Source organism: Coregonus lavaretus (genome assembly GCF_964263955.1).
Source record: "Coregonus lavaretus genome assembly, chromosome: 2".
Classification (NCBI taxonomy): Eukaryota; Metazoa; Chordata; class Actinopteri; order Salmoniformes; family Salmonidae; genus Coregonus; species Coregonus lavaretus.
Window position 1 is genome coordinate 16143632 of NC_139989.1, and position 21569 is coordinate 16165200.

The 21569-nt window shown below is 40.7% G+C and overlaps 1 protein-coding gene and 1 long non-coding RNA gene across 4 annotated transcripts; one reads left to right on the plus strand and one right to left on the minus strand.

Annotated features, from left to right (window-relative positions):
- Positions 1–886: 886 nt before the first annotated feature.
- On the minus strand, positions 887–15658 carry LOC311149093 (PX domain-containing protein 1-like). Of its 3 annotated transcripts, XM_084186206.1 has the most exons (7): positions 15522–15658; positions 14747–15025; positions 7560–7651; positions 7256–7373; positions 6837–6960; positions 5745–5887; positions 887–4073 (listed from the first exon to the last, which is right to left on the minus strand). In XM_084186206.1, exons 2-6 carry the CDS (start codon positions 15000–15002, stop codon positions 5764–5766), a joined length of 714 nt encoding a protein of 237 aa, XP_084042332.1. In that variant the 5' UTR covers positions 15003–15025; positions 15522–15658; the 3' UTR covers positions 887–4073; positions 5745–5763. The 3 variants fall into 3 exon arrangements, with proteins under 3 accessions (XP_084042332.1, XP_084042330.1, XP_084042331.1); XM_084186204.1 differs by having other exon boundaries at positions 887–5887; XM_084186205.1 differs by lacking the exon at positions 15522–15658 and having other exon boundaries at positions 887–5887; positions 14747–15423.
- On the plus strand, positions 15026–16343 carry LOC311149140. Its single transcript, XR_014615008.1, has 2 exons — positions 15026–15093; positions 15759–16343. It is a non-coding gene; the product is annotated as an uncharacterized lncRNA (long non-coding RNA).
- The last annotated feature ends 5226 nt before the right edge of the window (positions 16344–21569 follow it).

The following is a 21569-nucleotide window of genomic DNA, read 5'->3' on the forward strand; positions in this document are numbered from 1 at the left end:
CATTGAATTAAATGTATTCAGTGCATGCAATGAAACCATGCCTGCAAAGCCCTCTTACGCACCTGCATGAGGTAAGTCAGCATACCAACAACTGAGAAGTGTGTAGGAAAGGCGTACATAGGAATGGCATACATTTCCAAAATCAGAATCGGCCCCTGAGAGTTTATAACCCACGGGGGGCCAGTATAAAAAAAATATGTAATCACTAACTGTAAGTCGCTCTGGATAAGAGCGTCTGCTAAATGACTAAAATGTAAATGTAAAATGTATAACTGTTTTACCCATAGAGATAGATAGAGGACTCATCTTTGTATCTGTGCTATTATAGCATCTGTGACAGCATGGGCAGCGCCATTGAGGCTATCTCCATTTTGAAGTAGTCCATTTTCTTCTTCACGATTGGCTGATCCTTCCTGATGACTCGGTTGCACATGACTCCAACAGGGTCACCAGGACGGATCAGCCAATGAAGTTGGGAGTCCCAGCCAGTTTACATTAAAATGGTGGAAGCCCTCAAAGGCACTGCCCATGCTAATACGGCCTTTTGGCCACTAGAGACCTCTATCATTCTCTATGGTTTTATCCTATAACCTAAAATATAAGGTTTTATTACTCCATTATTTATGTTTCGTTGTCATAGGAGTCTTTGTAGACAAACAATGTACATCCATGGACTATCAGTCCTTGCATCCATAGATGTGTCTCCATCCTATGGTGTTAAAGAATTAGATTCTGATTATGTGTGTATAATGCTGATACCTACCACAAGATGGCCGTGTTTCACACATCCTGAAGCTATACGCCTTGAGTTGCAGTCCCTGTTGATTTTCATCTTCCATTGAGGTATAACTCTCAGATATTTCCACAATAATCAATTATGAAACAGTAACAGTCAAGGTTATTTTTTATTACAAAACATATTTAATAGAATTGTTACATAGCCTGCCAATCATAGGCAGAATGAATGATTCTAAATAAGCATTAACCCTTGGCTTACAATGTCCTCACCCCAGCGGAAATTCAATTAACATAATAAAATAATCCCCCATCAAAATCTGTCTGTTTAAGCTAGAGATATGTTTTTTTGCATGGGCTGCATCTCAATCCACTGCATCCGTCGATATCGCCTATCCGCATCTGTGGTAAAAGGTGGCGGAGCTATTGCAGTGTTTGTCAGACCATGAGACATCCCGAAAATCGGTCTCCTCACAAAAATATCTGTAGCATCTGAACCGTTTGGCCTACAGACTATTGAAAGATGAGACTCTTACGAACACGACGGTGTTCTCCGTTTTGCTCTACCTCTCCCACAAGCCTCACAAGACTCGTCTGAAGTCGGTACAGCCTCTTCTGCCAACTTCTGTCTGTAGCGTCTGGAACAGTTTGGGCTACACGCTAATGTGACCCTTCTGTGGAAAGCTGAGACTCTCACAAACATGACGATGTTCTCCGTTTTGCTCTAGGAAGCCCACAAGCCTCACAAGACTGAAGGTCCCGGTACCAGTTTAAAAATGAATGGAAGTATACAGTCAGGTCCATACATATTATTTTAGCTGTCTACCACAGCATATTGGAGTTGGAATTCAATAATGAATATGAGCTGAAAGCAGACTTAATTTGAGGGTATTTACATCCAAATCAGGTGAACAGTGTAGGAATTACAGCACTTTTTATATGTGGTCCCCCCCTTTTTAAGGGACCAAAAGTAATTGGACAATTGACTGCGCAGCTGTTCCATGGGCAGGTGTGTTATTCCCTCATTAGTTAATTTACAAGTAAGCAGATAAAAGGTGTAGAGTTGATTTTATGTGTGGCATTTGCATTTGGAATCTGTTGCTGTTAACCCTAGATATGAAGTCCAAAGAGCTGTCACTGCCAGTGAAGCAAGCCATCATTAGATAGAAAAATCTAAACAAACCCATCAGAGAGATAGCAAAAACATTAGGTGTGGCCAAATCAACTATTTGGTACATTCTTAAAAATAATTTCCCTGGTGAAGAAAAACCCCTTCACAACAGTTGGCCAGATCAAGAACACCCTCCAGGAGGTAGGCGTATCTGTGTCAAAGTCAACAATCAAGAGAAGACTTCACCAGAGTAAATACAGAGGGTTTACCACAAGATGTAAACCATTGGTAAGCCTCAAAAACAGGAAGTCCAGATTAGAGTTTAAAAAAACATCTAAAAAAGCCTGTACAGTTCTGGAACAACATCCTATGGACAGATGAGACAAAGATCAACTTGTACCAGAATGATGGGAAGAGAAGAGTATGGAGAAGGGAAGGAACTGCTCATGATCCGAAGCATACCACCTCATCTGTGAAGCATGGTGGAGGTAGTGTTATGGCATGGGCATGTATGGCTGCCAATGGAACTGGTTCCCTTGTATTTATTGATGATGTGACTGAAGACAAAAGCAGCAGGATGAATTCTGAAGTGTTTAGGGCTATATTGTCTGCTCAGATTCAGCCAAATGCTTAAAAACTCATTGAACAACGCTTCACAGTGCAGATGGACAATGACCCGAAGCATACTGCGAAAGCAACCCAATAGAAGTGGAATGTTTTGCAATGGCCAAGTCAATCACCTGACCTGAATTGAATTGAGCATGCATGTCACTTGCTGAAGGCAAAACTGAAGGCAAAACGCCCCAAGAACAAGTAGGAACTGAAGACAGCTGCAGTAAAGGCCTGGCAGAGCATCACCAGGGAAGAAACCCAGCATCTGGTGATGTCTATGGGTTCCAGACTTCAGGCAGTCATTGACTGCAAAGGATTTGCAACCAAGTATTAAAACTCACAATTTTATTTATGATAATGTTAGTTTGTCCAATTACTTTGAGCCCCTAAAATTGGGGGGGGGCTATGTATAAAAATGGTTGTAATTCCTACACGGTCCATATAATAATTTTGACAAAACCCTTAAATTAAAGATTAAAGTCTACACTTGATTGCACATCTTTATTGTTTCCTTTCAAATCCATTGTGGTGGCGTACAGAGCCAAAATGATGCAAATTGTGTCACTGTCCAAATACTTATGGACCTGACTGTATATGGAGATAGTTTAGTGCCTAAAATAAGGGGATAAATACATGTAAAAACAAATAAAAATAGTTTCCTGATCTTTCTTATATCTCTCAGATATACTACAGACACTTTAGAATAAACTTCCTTAAGAACATTTTTTTTACTATCTGTTGTTCCATGTAGTGAATCTGTTATTCAATGCGTTTCTATTGGTTAATAGCAGTAATGCCAAATTCAATGTTTCATCCAATATAATTTTTTTATACCTGAAGGGGTCTTAAAATTCAAAATCAAATAGCTAAATAATCCTTGCTATGACCATTTTATAACAATTCCATATGTTAGTTTAGAACCTCCACTGGCTTAGACAGGATTTAGACTCTAGATTAATATCATTAATAATACTGAGCAGATACAATATGTTTCAAGATCTGTCTCACACTGGCCGTAAGCATATGAACAAGGTTACAAGGCGGGTCATGGTTAGCTTAGCAATATGAGAGCCAGTCTGTCAAACATTTGGACTAGAAAAATAAATAACCTCTTTAACATTATATTAAATTAGAATATCATTGTAACAAAACAAAACAAAAAGCATTATCTTCCAAATGATCACACCTATGTCTGACATTGTTGAACTTGACATACTGGTGTGTTCCAAGAGTGTGGCAGAGAGACCAGAGTACTGGAGTTCGGTTGGGTACTCCTGAGGCCACACGGGATTGGTTGAGTACCGTTTAGCCATGACTGGTGGATGGATGCATGCACACTGCACAAGGTCCTTCACGAACCAATGTCTACTGTCTACACTGACTCTGAACAGAAATAAATACAAACAACTGTTCCATACAGAATTTATCGTTTTCCTTTTAAATAGTCCAGTCCTTTATTTCAGCATAGAGTTGCTAGTGGTGGGATTTTCCTTCTCTCCCTGGTAGCATTAAGAAGGATGTGGGGCCATTTCTCCAATGCAGCCAGTCACCAGAACCACCTCCAGTGCCAAAAAAGAACATTTATATAATGCGCTCTTCCTCCTCTTTAGGCTCTCTGCCTTGGAGAAAATAGAGAAGAAAGCAGGGAGAGAAAAAGAGTGGGATAGTTTCACATGTTGAGAAAGACCTGGGTTTTCTCACGGGCTGAGCAATGGGCATGACTGTGTTGCTAACTAGGGGAGGGGAGTTTAGGGTCGGTTAAAGGCCCCATGTGCCAAGTTTCAGAATGTTCAGCGCCTGTGGATTCAGGGGAGGGCAAATCCCTGTGGCTACAGAACAATGCAGAGCAGAGGAAGACAGACAGCTAGCTAGCTAGCTACCCAGTAGCCAGAGGGCTCAAAGCTGCTGCAGCTTCACACATACAGAGAAAAGCTAGATTCACTTATGCAGGGAGACAGGGACACTTGTGAGCAACTAAACAAGTCACCACTACATCTACAGGACTGCTGAATGTGCAGCCAGCTGGAAAACCTTCAATGGAAACAAATGCTGAGTCAATGATCTCGTTTTTTAATCTTTCATTTGACTTGAAATATGGAAAGAAACAATGTCGGGGCATGCCATATTTTCAAACGTTCCATTCCCACGTTTGGTGTCAAATTATGTCTTATTTAGTGATATTGGGGAAATCATGTTGTTGCTGTGGTTAAACTGATGTTTAATTGCAGAACAACAGGGAGAGGAAAATCGAGTGTTGGCCTACATTTCCTTATAGTGGTTTTCCACACAACATTGTCATTTGTTTTCTATAGAAACAGAGAAGATGTGTTCCTCCAGTGGTGGGCTAGGCTGCAGACTCCCATACAGAGACTATAGTCAGCTGTTGGACTGTGGAATTACAGTAGCCTATGCAGCTTAATACAGGGTCTGACATGGCCTTGCTTGAACCAGCAAAACACTGCTTGCATACACTATGCACATGATAACAATCCCCAGATGAAGATTATTCAACTGTTAATTTTAGCTACTCAAACCAATCAGGAACTGTCATTCATACAGTGATGTAGTGTCCTGATTTGTCGCATGATCTATGTTTTGAACACAATAACATCCCTAACCTGTCGTCCTAACAATAGGTCTGGTGAGGAAAAGTTGCATTGAACCAAAAAAGTTAATTTCCCATTCAATCCCAATTAGAAAAGTCAAGCTATCACTCCACATAAAACAACAATCTTTCATAATACTGGTTGTAATGACAACACTGCAGATTAAGGCCGATACTGAACACAGTTCTATGAAGTACACCAAGCTCAATGACACAGCAGAATCACACAGAGAACCCTAATGCACCATTTTAGAGGAGAGAGGACACAGGAAGCAGTTTGGTAAGCAAGAAATGGGCAATCTCCTTATTTCCTTATAACCCCCATCTTGAGACATCAACTTGAGGATACAGGATGAGGCACACTGGTGATCTCACAGACAATTTACAATGTAAGCCAGTGATATGAAATATCTCTCTATACAATATTTTTGTGAGTAATACTACAGTCTGTCTGTCTGTCCGTCCATATAGCCGTTGAACCCCAGGATCTGCTCTCCGATTCAACAGAGACAAAGCTGCTATGACGAACATTGGCCTATAAGCAGCAGTAGCAAAGTTTATCGGTGCAGTTACGCAGCTACTGAAACATTTGTGGCCAACATGCTGGACAGAGCTTTCCACAGCTAGGTCACATGACATGGGTTCCTTTCTGACAGCATCTGAGTAGGCAGTGATGCTAACCGTCAGCCATTTTGGCTCCTCATTCCAGGATGTCCGTCTCAAAGGGGACCAGATGGTAGTAAGACAGGTTGGTGACGTAGGCATCTGAGTCATCGTCACTGATGTCTGGTTCCACCGTCAGGAATTCCCTGCCATCCTCATACCTGAGAGAGGAAAACACCAGACATGGGTATCCCTCTACTCACTGGGCACACACTGGTTGAATCATAGTTGCTTCCACATCCTTTTAATTAAATTACGTTAAATCAATGTGGAATAGATGTTGAATTGACATCTGTGCCCAGTAGGAATGGACCAAGTGGTCAACCCATACTAAGACACTACATTTACTAAAACATCTGTTCAATATACTGAATCCAAACAGCAAAGCACTATACAACATCCTGAACTTATCTTCCAATCCTGCCTACATTCCTTTATTTACAATAGCTTCACCATCCCACTGCTGTGATGAATTCTAACTATAAGTATGATTGTGTTGTATGATATGATCATGCACTTGTGCAATATGACATTTCAGCATTGTAAAATATGGTGAAAAGTATTTGGTTGTGGAGACTGTGAATAAAGGCCCCTCCCTAGCTTTCCTCCTCACCCCACCCAGGGAAGGAAGAGGTGCACTGAGACACTTCCTGAGCAAGGGGACCCTGGAACTGCTTTGCATTCAAGGAATGCATGGTACTCACATACTCAAAAAGGCACACACAGTCACTTGTGATCCTAAAAGGTCCCTGTAGGTGTGTGTGTAGTAAAGAGAATGTGTACAGTACGAAAAGTAACAGGATATATCCTGCTTGTATAATAAAATAGGCTTAAATTCAGGAGAAAAACAGAATGACTGAGGTTGAAGAAGACAATAGAAGAGGGTTAACACGCATACTGACATGCTTCTCTCGTTTTGTGATGCAGGGAGTTACAGTCCAAAGTCAACACTGTAGAAGAAATATAACAATAACTCCTACACACACAATTTTACCTCTGCTATGAGGTTGAAGAAATGCCCATTTCTGTCTCAATATACAATGAAATTGATATTGACTGGCAAGGTCAATCTAACAGGTAAAATAAGTCATAAAGTAATGTGCTACTTACAGGTGTTCTGCAGAGTCAGCAGCAGAGTCAGTGGATGAGGGTCTCTCTTTGTCCTGTGGCAGACTCTCGTCAAACACAATGGTCTCAGTGTTGGCCAGACAGAAGCCATTTGAACGCATGATCTCTGAAGGGCACAGAACATATTCTACAGTTTAGGACACGAACAGTCTACCCCATGTTTTGTCTGTAAGGAATTCTTTATAAACGCAAGGCACATTTCTGTGAAAACAGACAATACAATTCCAGCTTATCTTATCCTATCTTAACTGTTACTCAGAGGTTTCCTGGTTAGGATGTCAAGTGGGGCATGCTGTTGTTGTTGAATTGCATTGGTTGTTTGGGTGGTTAAAGGGACGTTACTTAGTTAATACTGGGAAGAAAGCACAGTGTTTCCCCTGTGTTTCACCATGAATCAATACCTGATATCTTGTATGGACTCTGGAAGCATGGCTGGATCTTGTGGACGTTGTCATTCTTTAGCACTTGGTCCAGCGGTGATCGCTCAAAGAATGTCAACACCACCTCTGACCTAGAATACTGTGGAGACAGACAGTACAGACAGTATGAGCATGGGTTATATTTATGAGAACCATACGAAATGCATTATAATTCATCTGAGTCAAATGTGGTATGTTTGAAGGTGTATAAGTGAATAGGTGTGCACACATGTTAATCAAATCCAATATGTGTACAGGGGGCAGTACTAGACTAGTAGTGACCCACCTTCCATGGCATGTTGATGGCATTCTTCAGTAGCCTCTCCACCTCATTTAGTTTCAGCTCAATGTCATTGGCCTCTTTAATCTTAACCAGACCTAAACACAAAATGACACAAACATAATGCAGAGTCAATGGTTATTACATGGTTATTACACTTTTCTTTTAAAAGTAATTTCACAAAACTGAAAAGCTTTGGTCTCAAGTAAATTCTCAGGTAACAAACATGGTTAACAAACAAGGTACACATTTAAATCGACTTGATTCCCAAGACAAACCACACGCCATCATTTCAAGAGTCTGAGCTTTCAGACCAAAATAACTCCCCTACTGAGAGAACATGAGGTAAATCCTATCTGTGCATCCACCATAACAAAAGGGCAGCTACTTCGACCTTTGTGTCAACTAGCATCTTATCTATCCACAGGCCAGGACACACAACAAAGGCTAAATGGGAGGAGGTCCCAATTCAACTTTACTCATGTAAAAGGTTGCCAAAGAAATGTAATTGAAAAGGTGGCAATCAGTTAAATGCAATAACCTTTATCACAATGCTCCTGTGATATTTGTTCTGGGCACAGCAAGTACAGAGAAACACAAACAGACTTCTTTAAGTTAAGTGGACATAGTTTTAAGAGCACGCAACTGCAAGTGTCACATGTGACCCGTTTCAGGAAACTAGGCATATGTCGCAAGTCACGAATTCACAGGAGAGCCATTTTAAGTATTTTTTTATTCTTTTTTTATGTGTTTTTTGGCACAAATGCCTTCTGGAACATTTGAACTTTCATGTGCCTTAATAACAAACGTGCATGCCATTTGTAAATACGAATACAATTGTTGAATTACGAGCCTTGTTGGTTAAGCCCCAGAAAAAGACAGCAACCTTCCCACTAGCCATGATTGGCTGAGATAATGAGTGGACTGGACATGCCGAGAGAGGAGTTCGGATTGGTCTGCCATTTAGAAGGCTGTCTGTGTTGGTAATCCTGTCGAACGCAACTTTTTAAACAAATGTATTGTGTAGAGGAGCTGCATAAGTGTTGCTCTCCACTTTCTGGAGGATCGAGTTTTGAAATCAGTGGAATATGATCGCTAAAGAGATGGCGAAAACACCTGTCTCCGGATTACATCTTCAAACTTAGGGCAACTGTGGCATGGCATCCAAGGGAGACGCGTCCATCACATGCATGATGATGTATACAGGTAAGACAGACTAGCTAGTTACATTTTCAGATATTACACGTTTCTAATTTTGACAGAAAGTGGATTAATTTCAAGCTAAAGTGTACTGTTAGCTAGCTAACGTTAGCCGGCTGGCTCCCTAGCTAGCGTTACTTGTATGACGTTATTATTCGTATCCCAGAACCGTTTGCTTTGCTAGTTAGAGCCTAATGTTAGCTAGCTAACATTGAACCTGGTTGGTTAGCTCCCAGCAGATTCATGCAGGATAGTAACGACATGATTTGGCACTATGTTCATTGTTGTTTAACTAGCTAATGTTAGCTGGCTGGCTCGTTAGCTAACGTTACGTGACGTGTGTGATCTTACACATTGTTTACCTAGCTAGGTTCATTATTTACCTAGCTAGGTAGCTACATGTCTTAAGCTAAAGTGTACAACACCCGTTGAATATGGCTGGTGTCAGTAAACGTCGGCATAAAAGCGTAAGTAAATTGTTGCCAGCAGAGCTGGTTAGGCTGTTTTTATGTTATCCAGAGGTTAACGAATCATCGGCCAGAGCGTCAAGTGTGCGCTCTGAACACTCCTAGAGCAAAACGAGATGGGTGGGGATAAAGCTTAAGAGGGTGTGAACGATGCTGAATGGGTGTAGACAAAGAAGAGTTCTTCACTAGATACCAAAACATTCAAATGCCATTTTCTTACATTTTACGTTACATTTTAGTCATTTAGCAGACGCTCTTATCCAGAGCAACTTACAGTTAGTGAGTGCATACATTTTTCATACTGTTTCTTAAAAGTGAGTTTACAAGTTTTGTTCCTCAAAAGTGCAGCATATGATATGCCATTTTGTAGCTCTGAGTCTCTACTTTTATCCAATGTAAAAAACAGCATTTAAAATGTTGCTACATAAGACCAAATCCAGGTGGTGAGTCACATATAGGGTAACCAGCAAGAATGCCAACATGGCTCACAAAATGCTAGGTAATAGGCAGTACAGAATCTGAAAGTGGCATCAGCAGAATATAGGGAAACTGCAGTATAGATGTACAGTACACCTATCTACATTAGCAGCATGATACATGGATTAACAATGTAAGGTATAAGAGACGTTTTAGATTATATTAAAAAGCTGGGTGGAAAGTTTCCCTTGGGGAATAAGCACTGGCAATAAGGACTTTAATATTGGCAAAGTATGAGATGTACCAGGGATACATCTGAACACAATGTCCAAAAAAAAGAGTGGAAAATAGCCTGCTTAGTTGGTTTGGACCTATAATAAACAAGGGGATGTGTGAGTGAATGTGTACTTAAGCCTTTACAATCCAATGATGCAGAGTGAAAACTAGTGACTATGACGCATTGGTCACTAGTTCTGCCTTCCAGTTCCAACTAATCCCTGTCACAACTTCCGCCGAGGCTGCCTCCCCTCCTTGTTCGGGCAGGTTTCAGCGTTCGTTGTCACCGGCTTACTAGCTGCTGCCGATCCATTTATCATCACTCCACTTGTCTTGTCTAATTAATCACACACACCTGGTCCTTATCCCCAATTAGTCATTGTATAAGTGTTCCCTCTGCTTCCTTGTCTGTGTGAGTGATTGTTTGTAGTGAGCTGTGTGTAGCTCGGTTGAGCTACCCTTACCTTGTTGTTGCCAGGGTAGTAATTTACATTCCTGGCTACGTCATGGTAGAGTTACAGTGTGGCATTTTGAATATTATATGGTCTTCTCTTCTTTATTGGATGTCTCATTTGAAAGACATGCCTAATAACCCTGGGAGCATAGCCTCAAGGAAAAAGCAACACATCTATGCTACACATGGTGGTTGCTCAAATGCAACAAACATGAAGATAACTGTCCTCAGACACAAAACTCTAAACCGCCTCGCTGTTTTCCGTGTAAACAGATGTTTGAAACCTGTCCACAGGATTTCTCTTTTGATATGGAAACGTGAGCAACATGAGCACTGGCGTGGAATGACAAAATACATTTGTAGATTTAAAATGGAACACAACCACTAAACATATTCCTCTCTCAATTACTTATATTTTGAAGTTGAAACTAAATGTATAGAAATAGTGGTAGTCTGAAAATAAGCCATCAAATATTTTGAAACTAAAACCAGCTATGTTTGTTCCTACCAGGCTCCCTGAGTGCATTTCCTCACTTCCTGTGGAAGAGTTCATTTCCTGTCTCCACTTCCTGGAATCTCGTTGAGGAGGGAAACACTAAACTTGTGTGTGTTCTGTTCTCCCTGTGTAACACTATAAGTATGGGGACAAATTGGTCTAATAATTGTCCTCTCTACCAGTATTCAAACTGTTCCCATATGCACATCAAAGAATTTGCCTGCATAGGCCAACATTAGTTCATAGCCTACATTTAGTTGGCTGAGGAACACTGCACAGATACTGCTGGTATCTTTATCAACATAAATCAATGTTTTCCTGCACATAGTAGCGAACATATTTTTACTTTCTCACTTTTTTTAGTGTAGCTAAAACCATTTATGGTAATGGATTGTAATTAAACAGGCTAAAAACGTAATTAAAAAGTGTAGTTACACAATTAAGTACTCAATGTGATACCTGTTTGTGCTGTCATTTGCATATCAACCATGGCAGGAGGACGGGCAACATGACAGGAAGCATGAGCCTCCACATCATCCTTATACATATTTCAACATTTATCAGACATTATCAACAGCTATTTCACAATAACATCCTACAGCACATCAGACCGGCCCATGTCAGCATGATACTACAACATCCTAGCCTTTAGTAGGCCTTCCGAGTGGCGCAGTGGTCTAAGGCCACTAGAGATCCTGGTTCGAATCCAGGCTCTGTCGTAGCCGGCCGCGACCGGGAGACCCATGGGGCGGCGCACAATTGGCCCAGCGTCGTCCAGGGTAGGGGAGGGAATGGCCGGCAGGGATGTAGCTCAGTTGGTAGAGCATGGCATTTGCAACGCCAGGGTTGTGGGTTTGATTCCCACGGGGGGCCAGTATGAAAAATAAATAAAATAATGAATGCACTCACTAACTGTAAGTCGCTCTGGATAAGAGCGTCTGCTAAATGAGTAAAATGTAGTAGTGTCATGTACTGCAACATTATCTAACCACTATCTCCCCAGTTAGATGAGTATGTTCCATAAGGTGTTGCTGTTTGATCATTAGATACAGAGCACCAAATTCCATAATAAGACTTAGGTTAAGCCTTTAAACACAGTTCTGGGCTGTCCTCTCCGTCACCAGTCTGAGTCAGTTATGTCTGGATGTTTGGGCGGTGCCCTCATGACTGGCTCTCATACCAGCAGAACGAGCACATCACGTCCTGTCTGTGATGCCCACTCCAGGGTCACATGTCAGGTGACTGATGATGAAGCCCTAAGCAGGCCACAGTAGGGGCTAGCCTAAATATAGAAGGCCCACTCCTTCAGCCAGGCCTGTGTATCACCCTCTCACCACAATGACATCAACCCTGGAAGTTCTGCACGCCTTTCTTGTTGCCTAGGTACAGCACAGAAACAAGAGTAGGGCCAGAAACAGTGCGAATGAAGAACGCTGCATAGGGAAGAAAGGACAGCTAGAGCTAGATCCACTTTTCATCTGAGTGCCAATTAGAAGACAGATCTAAATTAAATATCGAGCCGAGGTGGAAATTAAAGGAAGGGCATGGGGGAATGGAATGGGATTAATCTGTGGCCAGCTATCCATCACTGACATGATTAAACTCTACCGGCACCACCACTGGAGTAACACCTCCATTCGTCTCCCAGTCGCAACCAACAAGATGAGAGCCACCGGAAAAGAAGAAGTGCAAAATGAGTCTTTTTTTTGCCCCATGTTTCTCTCTTCTCCCATCATGCATCACACATGGCCGAGACAGGAGGAGAGCCAATCATCAGCAGTGACAGGTATTTCGGTGTATGGGAAGGAAGCAGAGCCTTCCAGTCGCCACAAAAAGGCGACTGTTTACAAAACACACTTAGGCTGAGCGGGCACAGACAAAATAGAAGTACCAGAGAGGCTGTGCAGGGTGATAACCCAGCTAGCACATTTGGTTCCTTGGAAGTTGTGGGAACGTACGATTTTGGTTTCCCATTGGTTCTGGGAACGAAGCCATACGTTTCCTGACCGGTAAAACTGAACGTTTTTTAAACGTTCTGAGAACATGTTTATTTTTTTGCCTGTTCTGGGAATGTACATTTCTAGGTATAGCAGGGAGGTTCCTTTCACTGAATGTTTCAATAAGACTTTTAATAACACTGCTAGCTTAGTTTGGGATAACTGTTTTCAACTCCAAGCACAGATAGTAATTAATTTGCTTAGGCTTTAATCATGCAAACACATAAATGTTTTATTGTGGCATGGCATCAGTGAGATTCAAACATATGATCTCCTGTTCTCTATCAATGGAATTAGCCCACTGCGCCACCAGGATGGAGCTAGCCTGCAATGTTTGTCTTTTACTCATACGAAGCTGTTCATTTTAGTCTATTCAAACAGAACCCATTTCAAAGGAAACAAGCACTCATTAAGATTACACCTGCAGAAAATGTTATGCTGTAGTACTGAAATTCCCACAGAAGAACGTTATTTCTTAACATTCTCGGAACAATTTGAGAACATTACTTGAAATATAACCATGAGGAAACCTGCAGGAAACGTTATGCTGAAGTACTGAAATTCTCACCGTAGAAACATATGGTTCTCAGAACGTTATGGGCTAGCTGGGTATCCTGCACCATTCCCAGAACATTGTGGGAAGGTTGTATGCAAAATAACCATAGGAAAACCACGCTCTCACCAAGCTCTAAGAAACATATGGTTCTCTGAACATTATGCGCTAGCTGGGCATAGACGTGGCATGCACTGGGCATCCTGCCAGACAGCACCCATTCTGGGCAATGTCAGGGCACCATAGTGACAGACAGGGCAGCAAGAGGTACACAACCCAGAGCCATGTGTTTGGCTTTCATGTGTCACAATACTTTCCAACTGTCTGAGAGTTCTGTTTATCTTTACCCATTACTACGGGATAGGATCTACTTTTACTGCAGAACAAGCTGGTCAACAATTCAATCACGCAGGACATACAGTAGATTAGCCTAATCACAACCTAAACATTTGATAACATTTAATGTATTATTGAAATGGTCCACAAACACTCAATAGGGGGAGTGACTGAGTCTTTCAGCGTTATCGCAACATTATTAAAGCCAATATGCAATGGATAGGCCGCCTCCTAATTTTGTCCAAAACGTTCACAGACAAATCCACACATGAACCTTTTCCAATATGATTTTTCTTTTGGCAGTTAGTCTGTGCTATTATAAACCTAACCCATAACCTCCAGCTCTGAAAACCAAACAACCATAAAGGTGCTGCTGATAAGTGATAAGGATAGCCTAGTGATGGCTAGTTAAATCAGTCCTATTGCTCTTGACTTAAGTTCCAGTCAATCATGTTAGTGGGTTCCCAGAGAACCTAAAGCAGTATCGGGGAATCATGTAGACCAAAGAGCAGCTATTTGATAGCTCTGGTATTATGTGTCACTCCAAAGTGGACCCTATCCATTTTTAAACAGGCAGTGTCTACCTGGGTCATGAAAACAACAATTAGACATTATTTAGCCACTGTAAATAATACAGCCACTGTATCAACGGATATATCTATATCAAATGTGCCCACATAATTCCCACCTGTCAAAAATGCCCATATGAATACAATAATTGATGACAAAGTTCCCAATACTTCAAAACATTGGCTGATCTGTTTTTTACTAATTGGTATTTTGACAAATCAGATCAGCTCTGAAAAATATCTGATGTGAAAATATCTTATGTGACTGGTCAAAAGACCAATTAGTGGAAAAAACATCAGAATTGGGCTGCCTGTGTAAACGCTGCCATTGTGTTGTGGCTATTGTGTCTTCAAATGACCATATCATTAATCAATTACTTAATTGATTAAACCCAGTTTCCAGTGGCATGGGGGTACACTATACCAACCTTCTATAAGCGGAGACTTGGAGAGAGCTCTTCTGTCCTCAGGGAATGATTCAACCAGTCTTTTGAACAATCTCCCCAAATCTGAATAACTCCTGTGCAAATACAAAACGTTTCTGTCTGACCACTCTGTTCTGATCTCGTAGAATTCTTCTTCCTCTCCTCGCTGACTTATGATCAGTCTCCGGATCCCGTTCACCCAGCAATCCTTGACAAACATGTTGACCAGAGACGTCCCCTCGAATATCGCCGATGCCATTCCTCAGCAGTCAGTCCAGCATTCTGGGAAGGAGGAGTGGGACGTTGGAGTGAAGTCATGGACGTTGGAATAACATTGCACCCTGAACCGGGTAAAATAACTATATCGTAAACAAATCATTAACTTGTAGGCCTATGGGGTAAAAATGCTAATATAACGAATAGTGGCCAACACCACTTCATAAACTTCTGACCTAACTCTAAAACCGTTACAATGTAGAAAAACAGCTTAATTATTTCAGTTTCGCTTGCTCAGCCCATCACAGACGCAATCTTAAACGTGGCACTGTCACCGCCTTCATAGTCATTGGTCACCACAGGGTAAGAAAATAATGGGTTTTTACTTGACGAGATAATCCTCCCAGAATTAAAATGAACTCAAAAATAGCTATTTAGCTGTTGTTCAATTACTATTATTTATGGACTAGTCCGCTTTAAATTCAGGGTCACAGATGATGACGCCTTAAAAAAAGTGAGTTACTGTTCCCAAAATTATGTTAGTATTGTTTTATCGTCTTACTGTTCTTCTACGAGTCTTCTGATTAACTTCATGCGTAGAAGTGAATGCAAAAGAGTTGCATATTCGATGTGCTGTTCAAGGCTTCACTCCCCTGACAGTTTGTCGAGGTTTGCCTTAAGAGGATGCATCTTGCACACTGATTCTAGAGTATTCGTCTGTTTCCTCCCCTCGCAGAAGTTGACTCCTCTCCCCTCTCTCCCTCCCCTGTTCTTCTTCTTCCTCCCTCCTTGTCAACAGTGTGGATACTATGTAAGGAATGCAACTGCCCAAAGAGAGACCGAATTGTCCATGTAAACTGCCTAGGCTACTTCAAAACATGCATTTATTTTCTTTCTGATGTACAGTTATGTTCACAAGTTATAGTATGTTAATGTGTGTCAACCTGGACTCAGGGGTAGATGTAATAACCCTCATGAAAAAGTACTACTGAATTACTACTCACTACTACACAAGATCTACACAAAACCTACTGGTTTTACTACTTGATTGCTATTGAGATGTGTAGTAAACCAGTAGTGAGTTATGTAGTAATTTCAGTAGTAATGAGTGATAAATTGGGACGTTTCACTAATTCTCCCTTAATGACTACTGTGTAACTACTGAGCTTTTGGGTATCTACTACTTAAAGCCTACACATACCTACACAATTCCTACATGTTAACTATGAATTAACACGTAATGCCTACACATTACTGCTGTATGCCTACTCAATCCCTATTGAATTACTACTGCCATTTGTGTGTGTAGTGTTGTGTCACTACTGATCACTGCTGAATTGCTCCTTATGCTTTTTCATTTCCTACATAAAAACTTTCGAATTACTATTGAAAACGGACACATTTACTACTGTTTGCCTATTCAAAATCACTATTGACATCTTGTTTCACTACTGTGTCACTACTAGACGAGTGCACATGTTATTTCCTCAAGTTTCTAGCTAGTTATACAATCAAACAATAAATAATAAACGTATACAAATGTAATTGAATTTGTTTTAGTTAAAATTAATTACATATTAAATGACATATTTTCACTTTTTTGTTAATCGCTTTGAGACCTTGTCTTCATTCAGCTTTTACTTAACTATCTTCAGATCCTCTTTTTTGTTGCAACCACATTTCTCCACCTCGTAACATTTTAGAATATAAAGACAAGCACAAGAGACAACCAATTATAATCCATTATCAATCATCTGCTAACACATAAGACAACACAGAAAAACATTTGATAAACAATGTTAATCTTACCAACAATGGCCTCCAGTCTTCTTATGTCGAGGACCTCCTTGGCAACAGGTCAAAAGAGGTAAGTAGAATGGGTAAGTATACCAATATGAACATACTACTCTACATTTGCATACAACACACATACAGTCCCTTCAGAAAGTATTCACACCCCTTGACTTTTTCCACATTTTGTTGTGTTACAGCCTTTTTTTGTCACTGGCCTATACACAATACCTAATCATGTCAAAGTGGAATTATGTTCTTAGACATTTTTGCAAATTAATTAAAAATTAAAAGCTGAAATGTCTTGAGTTAATAACTTTTCAACCCCTTTGTTATGGCAAGCCTAAATAAGTTCAGGAGTGAACAGTGCTTAACAAGTCACATAATAAGTTGCATGGACTCACTCTGTGTGCAATAATAGTGTTTAACATGATTTTTGAATGACTACCTCAGCTCTGTACCCCAGACATACAATTATCTGTAAGGTCCCTCAGTTGAGCAATGAATTTCAAACACAGATTCAACCACAAAGACCAGGGAGGTTTTACAATGCCTTGTAAAGAAGGGCAGCTATTGGTAGGTAGGTAAAAATAAAATACATTGAATATCCCTTTGAGCATAGTGAAGTTAATAATTACACTTTGGATGGTGTATCAATACACCAGTCACTACAAAGATACAGGCGTCCTTCCTAACTCAGTTGCCGGAGAGGAAGGAAACCATGAACCAATGATGACTTTAAAACAGTTACAGAGTTCAATGGCTGTGGTACAAGAAAACTGAGGATGGATCAACAACATTGTAGTTACTCCACAATACTAACCTAATTGACAGAGTGAAAATAAGGAAGCATGTACAGAATAAAAATATTCCAAAACATGCATCCTGTTTGCAACATGGCACTAAAGTAATACTGCAAAAAAATGTGGCAAAGCAATTAACCTTTTGTCCTGAATACAAAGTGTTATGTTTGGGGCAAATCCAATACAACACATTGCTAAGTACCACTCTCCATATTTTCAAGCATAGTGGTGGCTGCATCGTGTTATGGGTATACTTGTAATCGTTAAGGACTGGGGAGTTTTACAGGATAAAAAATAAACAGAATGGAGCTATGCACAGACAAAATCCTAGAGGAGAACCTAGGACAGTCTGCTTTTCCACCAGACACTGGGAGATTAGTTCACCTTTCAGCAGGACAATAACCTAAAACACAAGGCCAAAGCTACACTGGAGTTGCTTACCAAGAAGACAGTGAATGTTCCTGAGTGGCCGAGTTACAGTTTTGACTTAAATCTGCTTGAAAATCTATGGCAAGACCTGAAAATGGTTGTCTAGCAATGATCAACAACCAACTTTACAGCGCTTGAAGAATCTTTAAAAGAATGATAGGAAAATGTTGCACAATCCAAGTGTGGAAAGCTCTTAGAAATGTACCCAGAAAGACTCACAGCTGTAATCCCTGCCAAAGGTGTTTCTAACATGTATTGACCCAGGGGGTTAAATACTTATCTAATCAAGATATTAGTGTTTTATTTTTCATAAATGTTTTACAAATGTTAGAATTTTTATTCCACTTTTACATTACATTTTGTGTAGATCATTGACAAAAAATTACAATTTAATTCATTTTAATCCCACTTTGAAACAAAACAAAATGTGAAATGAGTCAAGGTGTGTGAATACTTTCTGATTAGCTAGCATGACGAAAACAGAGGCTACATAGCTACATTTCAATGGGGGTAGCAAACAACTAGGCTAAACACAAGACTGTTTTGGATATCAATGTTTTTTTATGTGGTAAAAAGTTATACAAATGGCTAAACAACGACATGAAAGTATTCATAAAACATAAAGGAAAGTTAAATTTACAGATGGTGCCAGGACAATGCTATGAAAGACAGGATGACGAAGGATGGAAGATCATTAGCCGGTGTAGTCTGGCTGTAGAGTTTTGACATCAAATAGTACAACATCAAATAGTACAAATCTCTAACTGATTACTACTGGAAACACTACTGTTTTCCTACTGAAAACTACAAAACTCTACTTGTGTATCTTGAGTAGTGCATAAACTACACATTCACTACACAATCCCTACAAGTTTCTTCATAGTCACTACAGTACTAATAGGTTTTGTGTAGTAATTCAGTAGTAATTTGTCATGAGGGAACATAGTAAACGTAAATCTATCTCCCTCCATTTAGTATGATACACTTTGTATACAAGAGTATGTGGACACCCCTTCAAATTAGTGGATTCGGCTATTTCAGCCACACCCTGTTGCTGACAGGTGTATAGAATCAAGCACACAGCCATGCAATCTCAATAGACAAACATTTACAGTAGAATGGTCCGTACGATTCTGTGCTTCCAACTTTGTGACAACAGTTTGGGGAAGGCCATTTCCTGTTTCGGCATGACAATGCCCCCATGCACAAAGCAAGGTCCTTTCAGAAATGGTTTGTCGATCGGTATGGAAGAACTTGACTGGCCTGCACAGAGCCCTGACCTCAACCCCATCGAACACCTTTGGGATGAATTGGAACGCAGACTGAGAGCCAGGCCTAATCGCCCAACATCAGTGCCCAACCTCACTAATGCTCTTGTGGCTGAATGTAAGTCCCCGCAGCAAAGTTCCAACATCTAGTGGAAAGCCTTCCCAGAAGAGTGGAGGCTGTTATAGCATCAAAGGGGGGACCAACTCCATATTAATGCCCAATATTTTGGAATGAGATGTTCGACGAGCGGGTGTCCACAAACCTTTGGTCATGTATTGTATGTTACGTTTCATATGGTATGCATTAATTTGTTGATGTCCATCATCCATTTTCGTATGATATGTTACGAATTACAATTTGTATGATATGTTACAAATTTGCAACAAGTATGATATGTTACAAATTCCAATTTGTTGTTGCTAACGTCAGCTAGGTGGCTAACTCTAACGTTAGCTAGGTAGCTAATGTTACCTAGGCTAGGGGTTAGGGTTAGGGTTAGGACTTAGGTTAAGGGGTTAAGGGGTTAAGGTTAGGGTTATGGGAAGGGTTAGCTAACATGCTAAGTAGTTAAAAAGTAGTAAGTAGTTGCAAAGTTGCTAATTAGCTAAAATGATAAACCTTTGGGTTTCTAGACGTTCGCGTTATACGCTCACCCATCCACCCCGACCAACCACCCTCCTTTTGTTTTTGCCTTAAGTAAGGGAGCAGTCGAACTTTACACAATTGTTACCCTGGGAGGAAAATGGGGGAGGGTCATGCTTTTTACATTTCAGTCAGGGGGAGGATTTAGTATTTTTGAATTTAGTCCAAAGGAGGGTCATGTAATTTGTAATTGATTAAATGTCATATTGCTGAAGGTTTGAGAATGAGTTGCTTATTATATCTCGATGTGTGCCCGATGATGCCCCTCATCCCTGATTCTCTGCTGGGCACGCAATATCAAGTCTGCCTAGTGTGGTCTCAATCAAATTATCCATAGCCTATACTATAGGATATACAGTATGCCTAGGCTATACGAAGAGCATGCTCGGAGAAACACAGGGCAAAGTCATATTTCCAAGAATATGTACTTCCTTCTGGAGTTTTTGCGCTGCTGGGATGGTGTACCTGTATATAAAACTACGCTACACTGTATTACACACTGCAATGGATAGGCATTCCCAAACATGAGCCCTGGCCTGCCCTGCTCTTGCTGATGTAAACCCTTTTGTGCTGCCTAACCAACGACTGTGCTGTGTACGGTAGCGCTTCAGGAGGTGCGTGGAAAAGGCCTATATGTCATTTTTAGTTTGACAGGGAGAGCGCGAAGATGAGAAGGAGGACCGTAGGTAAGCTTGCTATTGCTATAATTGATTATAATAAAAACAATATGTTTTGTGGCCCATAATGAAGCTATTTATCAAAGTAATTGACCTCGGAATAAGCCATATTCATGAAATGTACATACATTACTATGGACAGCGCATGGGCGCTGAAAGTAGGCTAATTTTGAGAAGGCCTAATTCATTTAAACAGTCTTCATTTTAATTTTACTTTAGGCTACTAACAACAAGAGAGCTTTGTGTTGGAGCCTATTTCTTCCTATTCAAGAAATAAGAAGTAGGCTTATTACCTGTTTGACAGACAATTATAGTCTACTATCCCTAGATTTTGTCAGCCAATTCCTTCAGTCACCATGCACTCCTTAAATATCTCCATGTCAGTGAAGGGCATGGTGTGTAAAGCTAAAACCAGGGCTTGAATGGATGGGGTATGTGAGGGTATTGTGGATTTTGTTAAAGAAAATGGCTAAAAACATAGGCCTACCCCTTGTTAGCTTAAAACATATAGCTGTCAGAGTGTTGAGTGTGGATGTAGTGCAGGAATCAAGCGCAGGGACAAGGAGGTTCTTCAACGGACTTTAGTATAAAAATGTATCCCAACACGGGAAATGAGTCGCCAACCCAACCGGGCGGCACGAACAATTACGCACAAACACACAGTGCGGAAAAACAAGAAAAGGCGCACGCAGTGCGAACTCTCGAAAATACTAAATAAACGAGAGAGAGAACTACTCGGAGGCAAACTGACAATAACAATCACGCATAACACCTGCCCCAAACAAACCAACTAAATAAGGAGAATAATCAAGACACAAATAAGGGACAGGTGTTATGCACAGACAAAACCAAAAGAACAAAAACATCGAACGGTGGCAGCTAGTACTCCGGAGACGACGACCGCCGAAGTCCGCCCGAACAAGGAAGAGGAGCAGCCTCGGCCGAAACCGTGACAATAGCATATCTTTGGTTTATCTATATGACATTCAGAGGCTGCAC

What these genes read in the sequence shown, in the direction of transcription:
- LOC311149093 (XM_084186206.1), bottom strand. Translation starts at nt 15,002, where the DNA reads ATGGCATCGGCGATATTCGAGGGGACGTCTCTGGTCAACATGTTTGTC. An exon ending in CAAGTCTCCGCTTATAGAAG is followed by an intron (nt 7,652 to 14,746) that starts GTTGGTATAGTG and finishes TTTTGTGTTTAG; the next exon opens with GTCTGGTTAAGATTAAAGAG. An exon ending in GAGTCCATACAAGATATCAG is followed by an intron (nt 6,961 to 7,255) that starts GTATTGATTCAT and finishes TGTGCCCTTCAG; the next exon opens with AGATCATGCGTTCAAATGGC.